This window comes from Gouania willdenowi, chromosome 8, assembly GCF_900634775.1.
Source record: "Gouania willdenowi chromosome 8, fGouWil2.1, whole genome shotgun sequence".
In the NCBI taxonomy this organism is placed as follows: domain Eukaryota; kingdom Metazoa; phylum Chordata; class Actinopteri; order Blenniiformes; family Gobiesocidae; genus Gouania; species Gouania willdenowi.
Window position 1 is genome coordinate 10,112,174 of NC_041051.1, and position 20,525 is coordinate 10,132,698.

The following is a 20,525-nucleotide window of genomic DNA, read 5'->3' on the forward strand; positions in this document are numbered from 1 at the left end:
TCCCAAGGCGGTAGATCCCACTGGTCACAGGCTCAGGGTCCCCTGAAAATGCAAAACATAGGCCAGCACGGGGGTCCGAGACTACGTCCGAAGGAGGGGTGTTGCCACGTCACTTACAGGGCAAGGCAGAGTTCCCCTCTGCCTCTGCGTGTATGTGGCTCTTAACCCTCCAATCAGTCTCAATACTTCCCGCTGGCTCCAGCCCTCCACACGCTGGGACACCTACACAGAACTACCGGCAGTCAAACGTCCCACAACAATATCCCCGATATGACTTTGTCCAACAAGTGTTACTACGTTCCCATAGGGTACTCACACGGAAGGCAGAGTCCTCCTCTGCCCCTGCGTGTATATCGCCTCGCAACACTTGTGATCCCGGCGTGCTTGTGGTCCCCGATGCGTGTGCCGTCCTGTGCCCTGGGAACCTGGAGGGCAGGGTCCTCCTCTGCCCCTGGGAACCTGGAAGGCAGAGTCCTCCTCTGCCCCTGGGGAGGACCCACAGCTTCCTTGCTGCTCCTTCTCCTGTCTGTGTCGTTTTTCCTCCCCCTGCTCCTTCTCCTGTCTGCCCCTTTTATTGTGCTCCAGCCACAGGTGCTGATTAACCTCAGGTGTGTTGATTAGCCTCAGGGTTGGACATAGTCATGTGATGGGGTTGATCAAATTACAGCATGTGACTGGCAAGGTTCATAAAACAAAAGCTAAAATGCACTGCAAAAATAAAACCAATACAAAACACACTAAAAACACAGCACACAATACAAAATAAAATACCATTTCACAGCAGGATCACAACCGCGCGATGCTAAATGCTATACGTAAGTTCATAGTACATTAGTGAATTGATTCCATGTGACCGCTGCGGCTACATTCTCTCTCGCTCTAGCGAGTGGGCGAGATAACAATACAGTCAGGATGACAGTGCTAGAGACAATAGATTAACTGTTTTTTGAGGAAAAATTACAACTTTTAAAAGATGGAGACCAACACCTGAGTTACCAGACCTTCAGCAAAGATAAAGTCAGAAAATGTTTCATACTTTTCACAGTGAATGGTACAAAAGGAAGGATTGACTTTGTGGATGCTCCTCACTGAGGCTGTTCTGAGTTGTTGTCTTTTTCTCCGTGTTTCTGTGTTTCCAACACAAACAACAGATGTGCTGTCGTGTCATGAGATATATCTTGTTAGGAGAGTATGGAGGCTATATTAAATAATTGTTTATGTTTCTTTCATGGTGTTTATGATGTTGATTTTGTTAGATGCTAAATGCTTGTTCATGTGGATCTTGTTGGGTTTTTTCTTTCTTATTATGAATTTTATATTTTGATAAGCGCATTTGTTGGAAATTGCTTTATACAAATAAAATTGATTTGAATTGAATTAACATTTGCCAGCAGAAACATATGAAATTGTCATTGGTGGTCTCGATTTGCAACGTGCCTACCCAGCCCTAGTGGTCACGGTACGTCACTGTTTATATTACTGTGATGTTGCAGTCTGGCTATCGTTAGCTTGTTAGCACCTCTGGGGGAGGGACTTTGGAGGCAGGGCAGGAGAGAAGATCTGAAAGCTGTGGTTCAAATTGAACACTAAATCCTTTTTTCTCCTCCAACTTACGGACAGCACCATTAAAGTGACACGCACACCCGAGTGCTTACGGAAACTCACGATGACGGACAAGGGACGGAGTCGGAGATCATGTAAGTTACCAATGCAATAATATGCTGTGGACAACTTTAATCTAAAACCCACATCTTATGATAATTGTAAGCCATATTATCAGATTATAACTGACATAAAAAAGACACTCTGTCGTTCAAGAAAAAGGGATCAGCGAAAAATGGATCCACATTATGTTTTATTTAACATAATCCATATTAGTGAGTGGAAGGTGACTGTAACGTACAATGTGACGTTCTTTTAGTTTCACATTTGTTCCTCGTAGCCTCTTTTCCTTTGATTTACATTCAAACCTTGTCCATTTTTTTAATTTTTTTTTTTTTTTTTTGCTAATTAGTTGTCCATTTTCGGATATGTGTAGTTTTTTTTTTTTTTTTTTCACCACGGCAGACGTCACTGTCAGATTATTACGTCATCTAGTGGAAGTCTGAATGTCAAAACAAACGTGATGGCCGCTTCCTAACTCCTCTTCTAACCCCTTTCCTTAACTCTGTGACGTCATAAAGGAAAAAGGAAAAGATTATTCGGATTGAGCCACAGTGTGTTTGATCCATATCAGCATTCCTCATTTGGGTGTTCAACTGAAACATGTTTTAGTTTGCTTTATTTCCACAAAAAAATACAAAGAAATAACAGAAATGTGGTTCAATAATATAATCTCATCCTGTAACAACCTCAGTTTTAAACAAATGATGAAAAAAGAAGTATTACACCTGTTTTATTTCATGTGGGTGACACACTAATGCAATCACATCACTCCCTGTAAAAAAGGAAAAAGAAAAAGAATAATTAATTGCTGTCTCTGGTGTATGAAGGTAGATTTGTGTCTTTATTATTCAATAAAGAAAACATTTTCAATCAAGATTTTTTTTTCAAACAAAAAAAACTTTTCAATCAAACAAAGTTTATTATAAGACAAGATAAGCCTTTATTCATCTCGCAATGGAGAAATGTACCCAAATCATTTTCACTTTCTTCTTTGATTGAAAAGTTTTTTTTTTGTTTTTTTATTGCAACCTTTTTGTATTTGGGCTACAGTATATTATAGTTAGTACATTTGTGTCTTAATTATTCAGTTAAAAAAAAAAAACATTTAAATTAAGAAAATTTTTTACTCAAAGTGAACGCAAAAACATTAATTGTTTGAACACTTTTTTTTCTTTGATTGAATAATAATATATGCTTCTAGTCCACATTTTAGTTTTTCAAAGTACAGGTATACTTTATAAGGTCATTTTAAGTTTACAAAAGTACACTTTCAAGTATACAACATTTTTTTTTACTCGTTTACTTGTTATATATGCTTTAAGTATACTTATACATACTGTATATGTTTGCTTAGCATATATTACTTGCAGCATACTATCTATATATTTGAAATATACTTCTTAAAGTAAACTCATACTACGTACATGAGACTGCAATGTACAGAATGTTGACAACAACTTTGATATATTTATATAACATTTTTAAACATACCATACAGTGTATTTACAAATGCTTGCTTAAATCATTAAAGATGTGCATTTGAAAAACAAAGAGTCTCTATGAAATCAAGTCCTTCTTTGCTGAAAAAATGAAAGGAAAAAGTGCACATTTGCATGTAAACATAATAGTCTCTCTAAGATCAAGTCCTTCTTTGTCAAAAATGGTAAAGGAAAAAGTGTGCGTTTGCTTGTAAAAATGTAAATAAAATAGTGTTTTCAACTGAGAACTGAAGTCCTTTCTAGGGCTACACGATTTTGACGAAAAATTGAATTGAGATTTTTCAGACAAATATTGTGATTCCGATTCAATTTGCAATTTTTATATTTAATTTACTGTAACTCATATACATACAGGTACATACACAAAATATGTTCTCTGTATTTGACCCATCCCTGAGGAGCAGTGGGCAGCCGTGGTGCGGCGCTCGGGAAGCTATTGGGGGTTAAGGGACTTGCTCAAGATCCCACAGTGTTAGACCGGCGACCCTCCGAATACAAGCTCAGCGTCCTTAACCACTAGGCCACCAATCCCTTCTTTTATTTTTATTTATTTATTTTTTAAATAATTTAATATATTTTATATTTTATACATTTAAATTTATAAACTGCTAAAATGATGAGTGAAGGAAGTTATGTTACTTATAGATTGTCAAACAACATATTCTTGCCCCACATTAGAACAAAACACATTAATCTACTTTAAAAATATTTGCTTTTATGTAGACAGCGCCCTCTTCTGGAGGCATCACAGAGCGTCTGTCTAAACCCTTTGGGATCTGCTTTATGGAAACTCAGACCTTTTTATCTGTTCCAGCTGAACCTGAGATCGCAAGGCACCACCATTCTGATTGGTGAACATCACTCAAACGCCAGAGACGGAAGAAAAAACCTCAGCCTCTTGAGGTTGCGTTATTGCAGTAGTCAAAACCTCCATTGCGATAGGATATCGATAAACCTTGCAGCCCTACTCCTTTTTTGTCAAAAACAAGGTAAAAGTAAAGTGCACATCTTTGTAACTAAAACTACATAAAGATAAAGATATGGCAATTGATCACACAAACTATTTACTGTAAACTTTTAAACTCCAGCACTATATGATCTTGAACTTGTAAGTTTATAACATGGGTAATACCTCAAAGCAAATGTGTGTAGTGAAAAACTGTTTTATTCTGCTAAATTAAATGTAAGCACAAGTCATGTGCTTACATTTGTAGATCAAGATACAGGTGCTGGTCATAAAATTAGAATATCATAAAAAAAGTTGATTTATTTCAGTAATTCCATTCAAAAAGTGAAACTTGTATAATGTATACATTCATTTCACACAGACTGACGTATTTCAAGTGTTTTTTTCTTTTAATGTTGATGATTATAACTGAGAACTGATGAAAACCCCAAATTGAGTATCTCAGAAAATTAGACTATTGTGGAGAGGTTACATTTTGAAGACACCTGGTGCCCTGCAAAGGCCTTTAAATGGTCTCCAGTCTAGTTCTGTAGGCTACACAATCATGGGGAAGACTGCTGACCTGACAGTTGTCCAAAAGACGACCACTGACACCCTGCACAAGGAGGGCAAGACACAAAAGGTCATGGCTAAAGAGGTTCACAGAGCTCTGTGTCCAAGCACATCAATAGAGAGGCAAAGGGAAGGAAAAGATGTGGTAGAAAAAAGTGTACAAGCAATAGGGATAACCACGCCCTGGAGAGGATTGTGAAACAAAACCATTAAAAAATGTGGGGGAGATTCACAAAGAGTGGACTGAAGCTGGAATCAGTGCTTCAAGAACCACCACGCAGAGACGTATGCAAGACTGCATCAGCTGTCGCATTCCTTGTGTCAAGCCACTCTTGAACAAGAGACAGCATCAAAAGCGTCTCGCCTGGGCTAAAGACAAAAAGGACTGGACTGCTGCTGAGTGGTCTAAAGTTATGTTCTCTGATGAAAGTACATTTTACATGTCCTTTGGAAATCAAGCTCCCAGAGTCTGGAGGAAGAGAGGAGAGGAACAGAATCCACGTTGCTTGAATTCGAGTGTTAAGTTTCCACAGTCAGTGATGCTTTGGGGTGCCATGTCATGTACTGGTGTTGGTCTACTGTGTTTCCTTAGGTCCAATGTCAACGCAGCCGTCTACCAGGATGTTTTAGAGCACTTCATGCTTCCTGCTGCTGACCAACTTTATGGAGATGCAGATTTCATTTTCCAACAGGACTTGGCAACTGCACACAGTGCCAAAGCTACCAGTACCTGTTTTAAGGTCCATGATATCTCTGTTCTTGATTGGCCATCAAACTCACCTGAACTTAACCCCATAGAAAATTGAGTATTGTGAAAAGGAAGATGCGAGACGCCAGACCCAACAATGCAGAATAGCTGAAGGCCACTATCAGAGCAACCTGGGCTCTCATAACACCTGAGCAGCGCCACAGACTGATCCACTCCATGCCACGCCGCACTGATGCAGCAATTCAGGCAAAAGGAGCCCCAACTAAGTATTGAGTGCTGTACATGTTCATACTTTTCATGTTCATACTTTTCAGTTGGTCATCATTTCTAGAAATCTTTTTTTTTGTATCGGTTTTAAGTAACATTCTAATTTTCTGAGATACTGAATTTGGGATTTTCATTAGTTGTCAGTCATGATCATCAAAATTAAAAGAAATAAACACCTGAGATAAATCAGTCTGTGTGTAATGAATTAATATATACAAGTTTCACTTTTTGACAGGAATTACTGAAATAAATCAACTTTTTCATGATATTCTAATTATATGAACCAGCAACTGTATACCAAATATTAGTACTTTGTCGCAGAAAGAAGTAAAAAAGTATACTAATGTACTAATATGGCTTTAGTATTACAGTGTAAGTGTAAGTCTATGTACTTAGTCTTAGACTATTCTTTATACTTTTTAGTATAAACCAAGTATACTTCACTATACTTTTCTTAAGTATATAAAATATAGTATCTAAAAAGTACACTTCAAGTGTACTGCCTCAGTTTTAGAATGAAATAAGTAAACATGTAGTACACTTGAACAAACTACTTTTTGCTAAGGGCTCAAAGGATTAATCTGTGTGTATGCATGCTGGGTTTGACTTCATAACTACTCTGATTAGCCTTAATCACTTACTTTGCTTATTGTTGCAGTGGTTGGATGGTGCTCTGCAGTGGTTGGATGGTCCGATCCCCTTGAGAGCCTGTGTTCCTCCACGCCGAAGTGTCACAACAAACCCATAACACAAAGTATTGTGAGTAATAAGAGTACAAAGTTTGGCTCACAGAGACTGTGGGTAATTGCAGGTCTACAAGCATATTACAAACCAGGCTCCTCCCTTTGCTAAATCAAATCTGTGTCTATCCATACAGGCTGTATATTTGAAACTGATCATATCGCTACATCTCCAGCAATAATACTAATGTCATGAAATCCTATCGGGATGATTTTAATATATATTAATAATATATTTTGACATTCACTGGCCGCCACCGCGGGAAGGAGGCACTCCAACGGCACACAGCCCCCACCCACTGGCCCGCAGATAGCAGAACAGACCCACCAGGTGGCCGACAGCGACCTCAAGCACCGGAACAGGGGGCGCGGCCCCTAGCAAACAGCATTATCCTGAAGCGCCACGCAACCCCACCCCAACCCTTGGCACAGATTCTAGCACGCCCCCAGATGAGACAAGCACCAAGCCACACCCAAAGGGAAGAGGCACCCCCACACCCCGTCAGGCTGACACTGCCCCAAGAGACACCGCAAAGAGAGCCCCCAGCAACAACCCCCCCACGCCCTGCAGAGACCCACTGCCCCGCCACGCCAGACCAGCTTGATGTATTTGTACTTTACACGACGGCCCAGCCATCAACAGAGGGGCCGGGCCCCCACCCGACAGGCCCAAGTGTGTGAACCTACCCACCACCCTGTTATGGTATCTCTCCATTCCCCACTGGAGAGGCACTTCCCTATCCCCTCTGTGAATGTGTGTGTTTAGTGAATGTATGAGGTGCACTTAAAAAAAGAGCCACCCCCACCACGGACCCCCCCGGTCCGGAGCCACGAACCCTACCACCCCAGGCCCCTCGACAGGCACAGCTTCTTATTGCTGTTGCTGATGTCAGCGCTTCAGAGAACATGGAAGACTTTGGGAAATGGAAGAGGTCCTAACACAGATCTCTGTGGAGTCTCTAAAGTCTGGGAGCTCTTTTTGTATTAATATTTATGAGAATACTTTTAGATAACCTTTTACTTCAGAGAGAAATCTACTGACATATAATGTGAGATTATACCTCTATAGGTTTCACACATGGTGAAATGCTGAGCCTTTTGACCCATCATCACCACACTGTTATCAGTTTAAGGACTTTAATCAGAATCAGAACCAGAAATACTTTATTTATCCCAGCGAGAAATTGCTTAAAGCCACTTTGCAGACGTTAGTGTCTGTTCCGATGAAAAAAAAAACAGACTGATTTGGAGCAAATAGTTTATTTTATGAAGTGTGGACTATTTAAAATTAATTATTTTATTCAAGCTTTAACTGGTTTTAATAAAATGGAACTATAACATTTCTCACTTCCTTTCCTTTTTCTTCCAGTCCTGCGCTCTCTTCCTTTCCCTCCTTCCATTCTTTGCATCCACTGGTTTGTACTTCTACCTGTGGACACCTGAGTCCAAGCCGTCCATCATATTTGCTGCCGTCAAATCGGCCCCGATTCTCCTGTTGGCTGCAGTGGTTCTGAGTTGGAACGGATGTCAAAATGTACTGGGTGTGGTGGGAGGCCTGCTCTTCTCTGCTGTGGGAGACTGGTGCCTGATTTGGTCTGAGTACTTCCTGCACGGTAAGAAGAACTCCAGCACTAGACTATCTTTTTTATCCTCAGAAAGTCATTTACAATTAGGTTCTCAATTACTAAAGTTCAACTACTATTAATCACAACTACTGAGCCTGAAATAAATAACCTAATAAATCTTGATAATTTGATTTCAAATGAAGTCTGACCAGAAAGAGAACTAATGCCACACAAACACATTTATTAACAAACTGGGGTGGTGTGTAGCTCAGTGGGTTGAGCGCCCGCCCCATGTACGGAGGCTGTAGCTCCTCACCTGCAGCTGGTCCCAGGTTCGATTCCCGGCTTGGGACCCTTTGCTGCGTGTCATTCCCTGCTCTCTCTGATCCCTTTCCTGTCGAGCAACTGTCATATAAAGGCCACTAGAGCCATGTCATGTAAGTGACAGCACGTGTGAGTGAGTTCTGTTGTGTGGCTTGTTTAGGAGATGGTCTGGGTTAGGACGCACTAAGCAATCCATCTAACTGTGTTTTTCATGCTTTTCTGAGAAATAGCAAAAGCTGCCACTTCGAAAATGAGTGTGTTGATACAAAATAAGCTATTAAAAAATAGATGTATCAATATAGGCGATATTGTAATTTTCTATATCTCCAAAAAAAGAAAACTAGATATCTTGAATCCCAATATATATCCTAGCCCTAATCTATAATCTAATTTCTTTCCCATCTGTTGGTTACCTTGTTAGGCTTCCTAATTAATGAAAATATAGGTTTTAATATTTTTGGTGTGGTCGTCTGAGCTGGGCAATACGGACTTTCAACTCCCTATGGGGTTGAGATCTGGAGACTGGCTAGGCCACTCCAGGACCTTGAAATGCTTCTTACGAAGCCACTCCTTCATTGCCCGGGCGGTGTGTTTGGGATCATTGTCATGCTAAAAGACCCAGCCACATTTCATCTTCAATGCCCTTGCTGATGGAAGGAGGTTTTCACTCAAAATCTCACAATACATGGCCCCATTCATTCTTTCCTTTACATGGATCAGTCATCCTGGTCCCTTTGCAGAGAAACAGCCCCAAAGCATGATGTTACCACCCCCATGCTTTACAGTAGGTATGGTGTTCTTTCTCCTCCAAGCACGACGAGTTGAGTTTTTACCAAAAAGGTGTCCTTTGACAGCTCTTTGATCTTGGCCATAGTGGAATTTGGAGTGTGACTGTTCGAGGTTGTGGACAGGTGTCTTTTATACTGATAACGAGTTCAAACAGGTGCCTTTACTACAGGTAACGAGTGAAGGACAGAGGAGCCTCTTAAAGAAGAAGTTACAGGTCTATGAGAGACATAAATCTTGCTTGTTTGTAGGTGATCAAATATTTTACCGAGGGATTCACCAATTAATTCATTAAAAATCCTACAATGTGATTTTCTGGATTTTTTTTCTTCTCATTTTGTCTCTCATAGTTGAGGTATACCTATGATGAAAATTACAGGCCTCTCATCTTTTTAAGTGGGAATACTTGCACAATTGGTGGCTGACTAAATACTTTTTTGCCCCACTATAACTGTCAATTTTTAGGGACTTGCTATGGGATGTTGAGCAAGTCCCTTAACCCCGAACTGCTCCCCAGGCGCCGCAAAATGGCTGCCCACTGCTCCTCAGGGATGGGTTAAATGCAGAGGACAAATTCCATTAATGTAGTATCATTACATGGCCAATTAAAGGCGAAAGCCCCGATTTAATCTTTAATCTTAATCTTATAGAACTTTCATGGAAATTACAATTACAAAGCCAATCATCTGGACTCAATTACAATTTAAATACGATTAAGACAGCAACAGATTTTTTAAGATTACAATTAGTTATGCCATAATTGTAATTAATTATGCAATTACAATTGACCTTAACCCTGACCTTTACACACAACAATTCCTCATCTAATGCAGTTGTTTGGAGAAAGGATCAATTTCTCATGATGTGACTTAACATTAAATCTGTTGTGTGTTTCCAGGAATGGGTGCATTTTCAGCGTCTCACCTCCTCTACTCACTAGCCTTCCTCTCCAGTCGTTATGCAACACATTCCTCTTCTTCCTGGACTAGAATTCTCTCTCTGATCCTCCTCCTGATTGGAGGAGCTTTTTACTTCTACCTGTATCCATTTCTACAGAAGGCACCGAACTTTAAGATTGAAACTCCTGCTGTGGGCGCCTACATTTTTCTAACTGTCTTTATGGGTGCTTTAGCCATCAGGACGCGCCGCTTTGCGACTTTAATGGGAAGTTTAGTCTTTATGGTGTCTGATATGTCACTGGCTGTGCAGGTTTTCAATGCAGCCAAGATAGCACATGTGCACTACTTTGTCATGGGGACTTATTATTTGGCACAGCTTCTGATTGCTGTTGGTGATATAAGAGCTTCAGAGAACAAGGAAGACTTTGGAAAATGGAAGAGGCCCTAACCAAGATCTCTGTGGAGTCTCTAAAGTCTGGGAGCTCTCTTTGTATTAATATTTATGGGGGTGGGAATCCACTGACAGATGACTATGCATTTTTGAGAATTTTGAGTAATTGATGTACAATAGTGTTACTCATCTTTAATAACATAAGTAAATAGGCATGAATATTGGCAATGCAATTTTTAGCATTTGTTTTCTCATGCACCTGAATTTTAGTGTAGAGTGTATTTACAAATGTAACATATTATTTCAAGATTAAAGTCGTATTTCGAGAATAAACTTGTAATTTTACAAGAATAAAATTGAAATACAAACAGGATCTTGTCTGATGTGTTACAAAGAATTTTGGACATTTAGTGAAATTATATTTCATACATGGTGAAATTTATTTTATTTATTTATTCAGTTTCTTTCCGACATGGTTACATTCACTTTTTTTTTTTACATTTTTTGTACATGCCGAAAAAGGAGACGAGAGAAGCAGTTTGCTTATCTGGGTCCCGTCCCGTTTTACCATTGCAAATTTACATGGGTTTACATGTCTCTCTGGTCAAACAACAGTCCTTTTTTGTGTATTCTCATCTGTAGTCAGTGTTGTCTTGTTTTTATTCCTCCTCCTCTCTATCGTTGTTCGTGTTGGCCTTGTTCCCTGCCAGACGTTGTTAGCATTCCTCCAGTTCAAGAATAGTTCCTCTTTCGATTGTTTGGAAGTTTTTTTTTTCCCCTTTTCATCCATAATGTCACCATTCGGGAATGTCTCTTTTGGACGCACAAGTTTGCAGCCTTTTGGCCCATCATCACCACACTCACTATGGGGTTTTATTTTGGAGGGCAGGCAGGAACTCTGGGCCTTCCTCTTAGCAGCTTTCTCCTGATTGGCCACCAGCTGCAAATAATTAACTGCTGGGGATAAATCGGGAGGCTGTGCTGCAGTTCAGTGCTGGGACATTTTTGCTGTGACTATGGTTCTGCTTCTATGTTTCTACTTGTGATCTAGGCTTGGTTTTCATGCCAGTAATTCCTGGATCAACAGCAAGTAGGGATGTAACGATTCACTCAACTCCCGATACGATTCGATTCACGATACTGGGTTCACGATACGATTCTCTCACGATTTTTTCATTTACAAAATGGGACTGTAGACAATTTTTTTTTTGGGAAAAAAAACTAGAAAATACTGTATTATTTTCCTTTTATTTTTCATTGTCAAAAGAATTCCTTGATAAACTATTCAAAACAATGCAATTTAACTAAAAATAAATCTTGAATGAAATAAATAAAGGAATAATACAAATGAAAATGAAGCCTATTAATTTAAATTCTGGTTCTATAATAAACTATGCAAAACTGCATAATAGTTATTTTTTTTTTTATAAGTGCAACTGAAAATGTATTTTGTGCCTTAACAATTGGACTTTTAAAAAAAAAACAAAAACGTGATTACACTGATTTACGTCATATTTGTTTGGACCAGCAGAGGGCGCTGGTAACACAGTGGTCGGTTGGCATGCGGATATCTTGCAGTGAAGAAGAGAAGCTATGCTAGCAGACAGAGCTAATAGAAAACCGTGACTTTTACAGATATTCAAGTAATATTACAGATATTCTTTCGGTGCTAAAGGGGTAATTAATCATTTATTAACATATTTAAGAGTAGAAGGCAGCCAGAAAGAAAGTATTAGCAGACTCCGCCCGCCGCCAACACTTCCGGATAGCGCCCTCTGCTGGTTAAAAAAAGTACTGCGATTCAATTGTCAGAAAATCGATATCAACCGTGATACCTATGAATCGATTTTTAACAGCCTTACGATTAATCGTTACATCCCTAACAGCAAGTGTTTTTGCTTTTGGACATTCTCGTTTACCCTCGCTCCTTGGTTTGGCTTTTTGTGTTTTTGATTACCTCTGCCTTCCTGGACTGACCATGCCTATGGAAACAATAAATATTGGAATAATGCATCTGAGCTCCGCCTCCGTCCCTGCATTTGGGTCTGCACCTACACACTCATGACGCTGTTATCAGTTTAATGACTTTAAAGCCACTTTGCAGGTGTATGTTCGAACAGAACCAGACTGATTTGGCGCAAATAGCCTCTTTTGTGGAGGAGGAACTGGTTGTAAGTGGTCGACTTCAGGGCTGTTTGTGTGCGTTCACTTCAACAGGGAATTCTGAGCTCTATACCATTACAAGTTTTTTAGAATTCGGCTTTATTCGTGTAAAATTACGACTATTCTCAAAATATAACAACTTTAATTTCATAGTGCTCAGATTTTAATGTGGCCCTAATATGTCGTCGTTTTATAGCAACTCCACAAAGAAAGGTACACTAAATTTGGAGCGAAAAAACAACAGCTGGCTCAGGTAAACTTCATTACGACATGAAAAAGAAATAATGAAACTGTTCAAGCGTCTGCAAACAGGCTGATAAATATGGTTTAAAAAGTAAATATCTTCAGCGATCCATTCCATTGTCATCTGAAGGTTGATCCTTGAGGAAACACAAGGTCTTCAAACGCTTACAGAATTCCAGCTCTTCCTGTCGGAGAATAATGTGAAAGAAGGATCAATGATTACCCAGAAGCATAACAATTGAAGGGTGTGTGTCACTGAAATTATTTATCAAGTCTAATAAATGAGTAATCCTCAACATGATGAGCTACCTGACATTCTTCTTTCCCTCTGAGCTCCTCGGCTCTCCGTCTCAGTAGTTCCTCGAGGCCCAGAGCAGGATTTCTGCAGTCAGCTAGTCCCTGAGGAAAGTCCTCCACCAGACTGAAATCATAGGAAAGGTTCATCATCATCATCTCTAATGGGATCAGTGGAATATTTGTCAAATAAATTATATAAAAATCATGGCTTACCAGCAAAGTGCTCCGAGCACGTGTTCATGGAAAGGAGAGTGAGTCGTGCCGAGAATTGACACCAGCTGCTGTACCATCCCCATAGAGACCACCGTGTCTGCACAGAGACAAACCAGGAAACTGTTCTTTATACTGTACGCCTAACTCACAATACCTTAGAGTGGAATAGAATTCAGTAACATTTACAGGGAGAATTTTAAGCCAAAACTTATTTTTCTGTAGCAATGTTTCTGTACAGTAACATTGTATCTACTACCAAGTACTGGGCAGAGTTTATGAAGTTTTTCAGTAATACATGAAGAACTGAATAAATGAGACAGAGAGCAAAGCTTCTAAACAACTGATTTTATCCCCATTCTACAGGGATAACCAGGTTGTAACAGATGGAAAAGTGTGAACATATTCAATAAAATCACAATATCATGTTGTGTTGAATGAAAAAAGAATTATTTTCTTGGAGTCCATAAAGTAAATTTAGGTCTCATTGTTTTGATAAAAAGGTGTAATTTGAGTAACCTGAACATGGAAAATTAACTGTCTAAGCCAGAAAACTCTCACACAAATTAGTTGACCAGGAAATCTGTCACAAATCCCTCATTTGCCAAAGTTTGCTCAGAACGCTCTGCTGATTTAAAAAAAAATTAAATGTATTAAGGGAATATCTAAATTTTCTTACCTGTAGGAAGTTCTTCAGAATCAAAAAAGTTTTTCTTGCCAAGTAGCTTTTTTAAACAATAGAAGGAATGTGACTTGGTGCCGCAAAACATTGAGTAAAAGCCCAATGTTACTGTATACAGTGGATATAAAAAGTCTACACACCCCTGTTGAAATGCCAGGTTTTTGTGATGTAAAAAGTGACACCAAGATAAATAATTTTACAACTTTTTCCACCTTTAATGTGACCTATAACCTGTACAATGCAACTGAAGAACTAACTGAAACCTTTCAGGGAGGTGAAGTAAAAATAAAAAAAAAACAGAGAACGAGGTTGCAAAAGTGTGCACACCCTCTTATAATTGGGGACGGGGTAGTGTTCGGATATAACCAATCACATTCAAACTCATGTTAAATTGGAGTCAGCACACACCTGTCACCATTTAAAGTTCCTCTGATTAACCCCAAATAAAGTTCAGCTGTTCTAGTAGATTTTCCTGACATTTTTTGTAGCCACATCTTCCAGCACAAGCCATGGTACGCAGAGAGCTTCCAAAGCATCAGTGGCATCTCATTGTTCAAAGATATCAGTCAGGTGAAGGTAGAAAATAATTTCCAAAGGAACTAAATATAACATGCAGCACAGTGAAGACAGCCATCATTAAGTGGAGAAAATATGGCACAACTGTGACTTTACCAAGAACAGGACGTCCGTTCAAAATTGATGACAAGACGAGAAGAAAACTGGTCAGGGAGGCTGCCAAGAGGCCGACAGCAACATTGAAGGAGCTGCAGGAATTTCTGGCAAGTACTGGCTGTGTAGTAGATGTGACAACAATCTCCCGTCTTCTTCATATGACTGGGCTATGGGGTAGGGTGGCTTGACGGAAGCCTTATCTTACAAAGAAAAACATCCTAGCCCAGCTTCATTTTGCATAAACACATTTGAAGTCTCCCAAACGCATGTGGGAAAATGTGTTGTGGTCTGATGAAACCAAGGTTGAACTATTTGGCCGTAATTTCAAAAGGTATATTTGATGCAAAGACAACACTGCACATCACCAAAAGAACACCATACCTACAGTGAAGCATGGTGGTGGCAGCATCATGCTTTGGGGCTGTTTTTCTTCAGCTGGAACTGGGGCCTTAGTCAGGGTGGAGGGAATTATGAACAGCTCCAAATAACAGCCAATAACCTTTGGGCTTCTGTTAGAAAGCTAAAGATGAACTTTATCTTTCAACACAACAATGACTATAAGCACACAGACAAATCAACAAAAGAATGGCTTCACCAGAATAAGATTAAGGTTTTGGAATTGCCCAGCCAGAGTCCAGCCCTGAATCACATTGAACATCTGTGGGGTGATCTGAAGAGGGCTGTGCACAGGAGATGCCCTCGCAATCTGTAAGCTTTGGAGCAGTTTTGTAAAGAAGAGTGGGCAAATATTGCCTCATCAAGATGTGCCACACTGATAGACTGTTACCCAAAAACACTGAGTGCTGCAACAAAGTATTAGTTTAAGAGTGTGCATATTTATGCAACCAGGTTATCTTAAGTTTTTTTTTATTTTTCCCCTTTAAAGGTTTCAGTTTGTTTTTCAATTGCATTATACAGGTTATAGGTCACATTGAAGGTGGACAAAGTTGTCAAATTATTGATCTTGGTGTCATTTTTTTTACATCACAGAAACCTGGCATTTGAACGGGTGTGTAGATTTTTATATCCACTGTATGTAGTACTGATATATACAGTATAAAATAACACCAATAACAGATGCTTTATCATCATGGCTTACATAGTGCTTGTAGAATCTTCTGGTGATGTTCTGAGAAAATTGTTGTTTGGTCTTAACATTTTTTGTAGTTTCAGTAACGATTGGGTGTAGAAATGTAATGAATTATTTTACTTCTTTTAAAACTTACTTAAGTACAAATAAAATTACTAATTTAGAAATACACCCAAAAAAGTACAAGTACCCATAAAAAAAAAAACTTGATTACAGTAATATGAGTAGTTGTAATAAGTTACTTCCATCTCTGACAATAACCATACAATCAACCTGGAGCACTGAAGCACCCAAAGCCGTCCTATCAAAGCCCATCCTCAGTCTTACCTTTCAGCTCTGGGTGTGAGTTCAGCAGGTTGAGGAGCAGGAAAGCAGATTTGGTTTTCAGCTTCTCGTTCTGTGACTGCATGCCTCTCATCAGCACCGAGAAACCATCATTGGTGAGGAAAGCCTTCAGCCCCGCCTCTTGTTCTCGTACCAGACCTGCAGTCACGAGAAGAGGAGGAAGTCACACCTGGTAGCTCAGAAAAGCCCAGTTTTATCACACCTGACTGTCACATGGTAACTTGTCCTAAATTAAACTTCATTAATTTGCATAGCAGAGGAAGCTAAGGAGAGCTAACTCATGCAAATTAAAAAAATGATAAATTAGTTCAAGTTAACTACAACTAATTCAATATGTAAGGAACAAATGGATACACAAAGAAATCTGACAATTAAAGCATAAACAAAAAGAATGACAACATGGTTGCTTAATGTCTGAAATAATGGACTCCAGGGATGGGGTCAACTACATTTTCATATTACAATTACATCTTCAACTATCCATGTTCAATTACAACTTAATTATGATTACACCGACCTGCATTTTTCACAATTACAATTAAAATTACAATTAATTTTACAACTATTTACACTTACTGAACATTTAATAAATAAACCCATAAAACGTAACCTTCCTCTTGTGTTAGCATCTCTAATGGTAATGGATCAGTTTTGTCTAAAATCAGCTGTAAAATACAGTAAACAATATTATCTATCGTCTAATTAGTTTCTTATCTCTTTGTCATCTTGTTAGGCTTCCTAATCAATGAAAATATTGGTATTAATATTTTTGGTGTGGGCGTCTGAGCCTTTTTTATGTCACTTTATCCCTATGTATGATCCTGAATAGAACTGACAGGTAGTGCGAAAGGTTTAATTCTGTCATAATTTTAATTAATTACCAATTACATTTATAATTTACCCCAACCCTGGTGGACTCACATGATGCAGCAAACAGAGCTTTGACTCTGACGGTGGGGTGAGGGTCTGAATCCGTCAGCTGCAGCAGCAGAGGCAGAGCTTCGAGGCCCAGCAGATAAATCTGGACCTGAGGCATGTTCTGTGCACAGGAGGCGATCAGCTCGGCTGCACGCCACCTCAGCTCACCCTGGGCGTGACGCAGATACCGAGACACACACAGATCCAACCCACCGAGAGTCATCAGATCTGTGCAGAGAACACATCAGCTTTTCTTCTCCATTGTTCTCCTTGGACATGCTTTAAATGTTTTATTAACAAACCTCTAGCATTGTCCAGGTTCTCACACAGCTCAGACAGCATCTCAAAGGCTGATTCCCGCTCATCATCTTCATCCTCATCCCTGTCATCTGCACCGTCTCTCTCCTGTTCATTCGTTTCCTCTTTACGTAGAACAGCCAGACACTGCTTCATCTGCTCCACCTCATCCATCTGTCCTCTGCACACCTCTGCTAGAGCATCTCTGAGCCACGTTTTCCTCTGCAACACAACAACATACACAAAACTGTTTTTGTACAGGAACAAATCATTCAAAGGTTAGGGTTAAGCATAATTAATATGACAAAAAAGAGAGAATGATGTAGTCTGAACTGGTTAATTTGCTGATAGTGCAGTGGTTAGCAACACTTCTCCATCTTTCTGTGAGAAGCATAACATCTGGGCCTGTGCTACAAAGCTGAATAACTATATCTCTCCATCTGATTATATAGACATAATTATAATAATAATAATCTTGTCATCAGTACGTCATTATTTCAATATAATCAGACTCCATAAGCCACAATCCTGTCTGCTTGTATTTGAGCTCTGTACGCGGGTCCATTCCTCTGGTATCTGGTCGTGCAACACTCTCACACCGGTACATTACAAATGACGACTTGCTTGTTGTCAGAGAGAGAATCCTACCTTAAATGCCATTGGGGAAGAGGCTTGTCACTCAAATATTACTGACCAATGTCGAAGCTCCACCCACCATGGAACGTTGGTCTCAAAATGATTTAATAAAAAGAAAAAAAAAGGGGCTTCAAAACTTTTTTCACTTCAAAGAAAAAAGTTTTCAAAACGCAATTTTTTGGGGCTGATTTTTTTTTGCCGTTCAAACACTTTCTTGACTGAAAATATTTTATTTTTTGATTGAATAATAAAAATACAAATGTACTACCCATAATATGGCCCAAATACAAAAAAGATAACTTCTATTTAAAAAACGAAAAACCTTTTCAATCAAAGAAAAAAGTTTTCAAATGCAATGATTTGGGTCTGAAATATTTTTTTTGCATTTCAACACTTTTTTTCTTTGACTGAAAATATTTTTGATACAAGTAAACTTTTTTTTTTGATAGAAAAGGTTTTTTTGGGGTTTTTTTTTTTTTGATTGAAGTGAATCTTTCTGGCAGTGGATATCGGTACGTAACACGTGTCAATAGACCGGCAGTCTATCCGTACGCAGCGCCCCTCATTTGCCAGTTTAGGCGAGTGGTGCATCACGTGACTTAAATTTCAGTCAGTTTTATTTTAGCTCATATTTATTTTTAGCTACCCCGCTAATCCTTTTATTTTAGCCCTAACCATATCCCTAACCCTTTTATTTTAGAAAGTGTCTAGAGATACAGTACATTAAACATAGTGTGCCTGTGTTTTCACTGTGTCAGGATGGCCGAGTGGTCTAAGGCGCTGCACTCAAGGATTCTTCCTTCCGCTAACGTGAGTTTGAATCCCACTTTTGACATATACATTTTTTCATTTTAACATATTTAACACAGCAAATTCCACCTTAAAATATACTAAAAAAATAAACATTTTAGGCTATTTCCTGGGTTAGGGATAGGGCTAGGGCTAAAATAAAAGGGTTAGCTAAAAATAAATATGAGCTAAAATAAAACTGACGGAACTTTAAGTCACATGGTGCACCTATAACGTGACCTAAACTGGCCAATGACGGACGCTGCATATGCATAGATTGGCAGTCTATGGATACGTTTACCGTATCAATCCATAGCCACGGCCTTTATTTTAGCCCTAACCCAGGAAATAACCTACATTTTTATTTTTTTTCGTATGTGTTTTTGAAGGTGGAATTGGCCGTATTTAATATGTTAAAATGAAAAAATATTAAAGTGTCTATTTGTACGGTTGCCGTACGGACAACCCCCGGTGCTATTGGTACTGTTACCGAAGTACACGTACGTAGCATCTTAGGGTTAGGCTATAACCCTATATCCCAACAATTTAGGGATCTAGGGTTAGGTTTAGTCTTAGTCACGCAACCTAAACAGGCCAATGACTGACCTGACATGTGACCTAAACTGGCCAAGTAGGGGCGCTGCGTACGGATAGAATGTCAGTATATTGATACGGCAACCGTACGGATAGCCACTGCCAAAAAATCTATATGTCAAAAGTGGGATTTGAATCCACGGCAGCGGAAGGAAGAATCCTTGAGTCGGGCGTCTTAGACCACTCGGCCATCCCGACACTGTGATAAAACAGGCACATTACGCTTATGTACAAAAGGTCCGGCAACGTCATCTTTCGTATGGATAGACTGCCGGTATAGATACGTATTACATATTAGGTGACACTTCCACAGGTTTTTTTTGATTGAATAATAGAGACACCAATCTAAACACTGGTGGTCACTCTGTGTGTAGTACAAAACATATTTACTCCCATTTTATCCCTCAACACACAGGTTTTGGTCAGAAAAAACAAGAGTTAAGCTTTAACTTGTGAAGCAATAGGAGAACCTACAACATCCCCAACCATTACAGGTAGTTATAAACCACAGAAAAACAAACTCAGGGCTCACTCACATCCTCAGACATGGGTTCTACAGGTTCTGGACACTCTGAGCCTGATCCAGCCTCTACAGCGAGCTGTAAAACCCCCTGAAGGTTCCTGGGGTATCTCCTGCTCTGGCTGTCGTCTGACATGATGATACTAAAAGGAGAAAGTCACACATTAACATCACTCGATCAAGTTGAAAAGCAACAAATTATTCATGAATTGAATAATCAAACCTTGAAGAATGTTAAAACATATTCACAGTCACTGCCTGTAGTTGGAGGATTTCAGCTCCAACACCAACAGCTACACTAAACAAGCTAGTTGATTAGCCGCTAATATCGGATTAATGTCCACCTTACCTTTTAAAGAGTCTTTATATCGGAGTTTAGTTTACAAACAAACACAGCTTCGGTCTGTCTGAGTTCAAAGTAAGTAGTTTGGCTCTTAATATAAACACACACATGAAGCTGCTGGAACATTCTAGCTAGTTCACGAGTAGCAGGGAGGCTGCCATGTTTACCGTAACTTCAGAAACAAACGGGCAAGTATAAATAAATACAATAGTAAACGGAGAAAAAAACGTAAAGTTTAATCTTATTTTGAATATGATATTGCATATTTAGTTAGTGAATTTTATATTTATATTGGATTGAAATTATATAAGAGCCAATCTACCCAGCTCTCTAAAAGTAATACAGTAATACTATCAGTATTA

The 20,525-nt window shown here is 39.2% G+C and overlaps 2 protein-coding genes across 3 annotated transcripts; one reads left to right on the forward strand and one right to left on the reverse strand.

Annotated features, from left to right (window-relative positions):
- The first annotated feature begins 1,499 nt into the window (after window positions 1-1,499).
- On the forward strand, window positions 1,500-10,737 carry LOC114468433 (lysoplasmalogenase-like protein TMEM86A). The gene is made up of 4 exons (XM_028455321.1): window positions 1,500-1,697; window positions 6,318-6,418; window positions 7,769-8,012; window positions 9,973-10,737. Exons 1-4 carry the CDS (start codon window positions 1,667-1,669, stop codon window positions 10,419-10,421), a joined length of 825 nt encoding a protein of 274 aa, XP_028311122.1. The 5' UTR covers window positions 1,500-1,666; the 3' UTR covers window positions 10,422-10,737.
- A 1,403-nt stretch (window positions 10,738-12,140) lies between these two features.
- LOC114468373 (hsp70-binding protein 1-like) lies at window positions 12,141-20,348 on the reverse strand. 2 transcript variants are annotated; one of them, XM_028455231.1, is made up of 8 exons: window positions 20,170-20,348; window positions 19,837-19,963; window positions 17,287-17,503; window positions 16,988-17,212; window positions 16,049-16,204; window positions 13,281-13,377; window positions 13,080-13,191; window positions 12,141-12,955 (listed from the first exon to the last, which is right to left on the reverse strand). In XM_028455231.1, exons 2-8 carry the CDS (start codon window positions 19,954-19,956, stop codon window positions 12,872-12,874), a joined length of 1,011 nt encoding a protein of 336 aa, XP_028311032.1. In that variant the 5' UTR covers window positions 19,957-19,963; window positions 20,170-20,348; the 3' UTR covers window positions 12,141-12,871. The 2 variants fall into 2 exon arrangements, with proteins under 2 accessions (XP_028311032.1, XP_028311034.1); XM_028455233.1 differs by having other exon boundaries at window positions 20,044-20,184.
- Window positions 20,349-20,525: the final 177 nt, after the last annotated feature.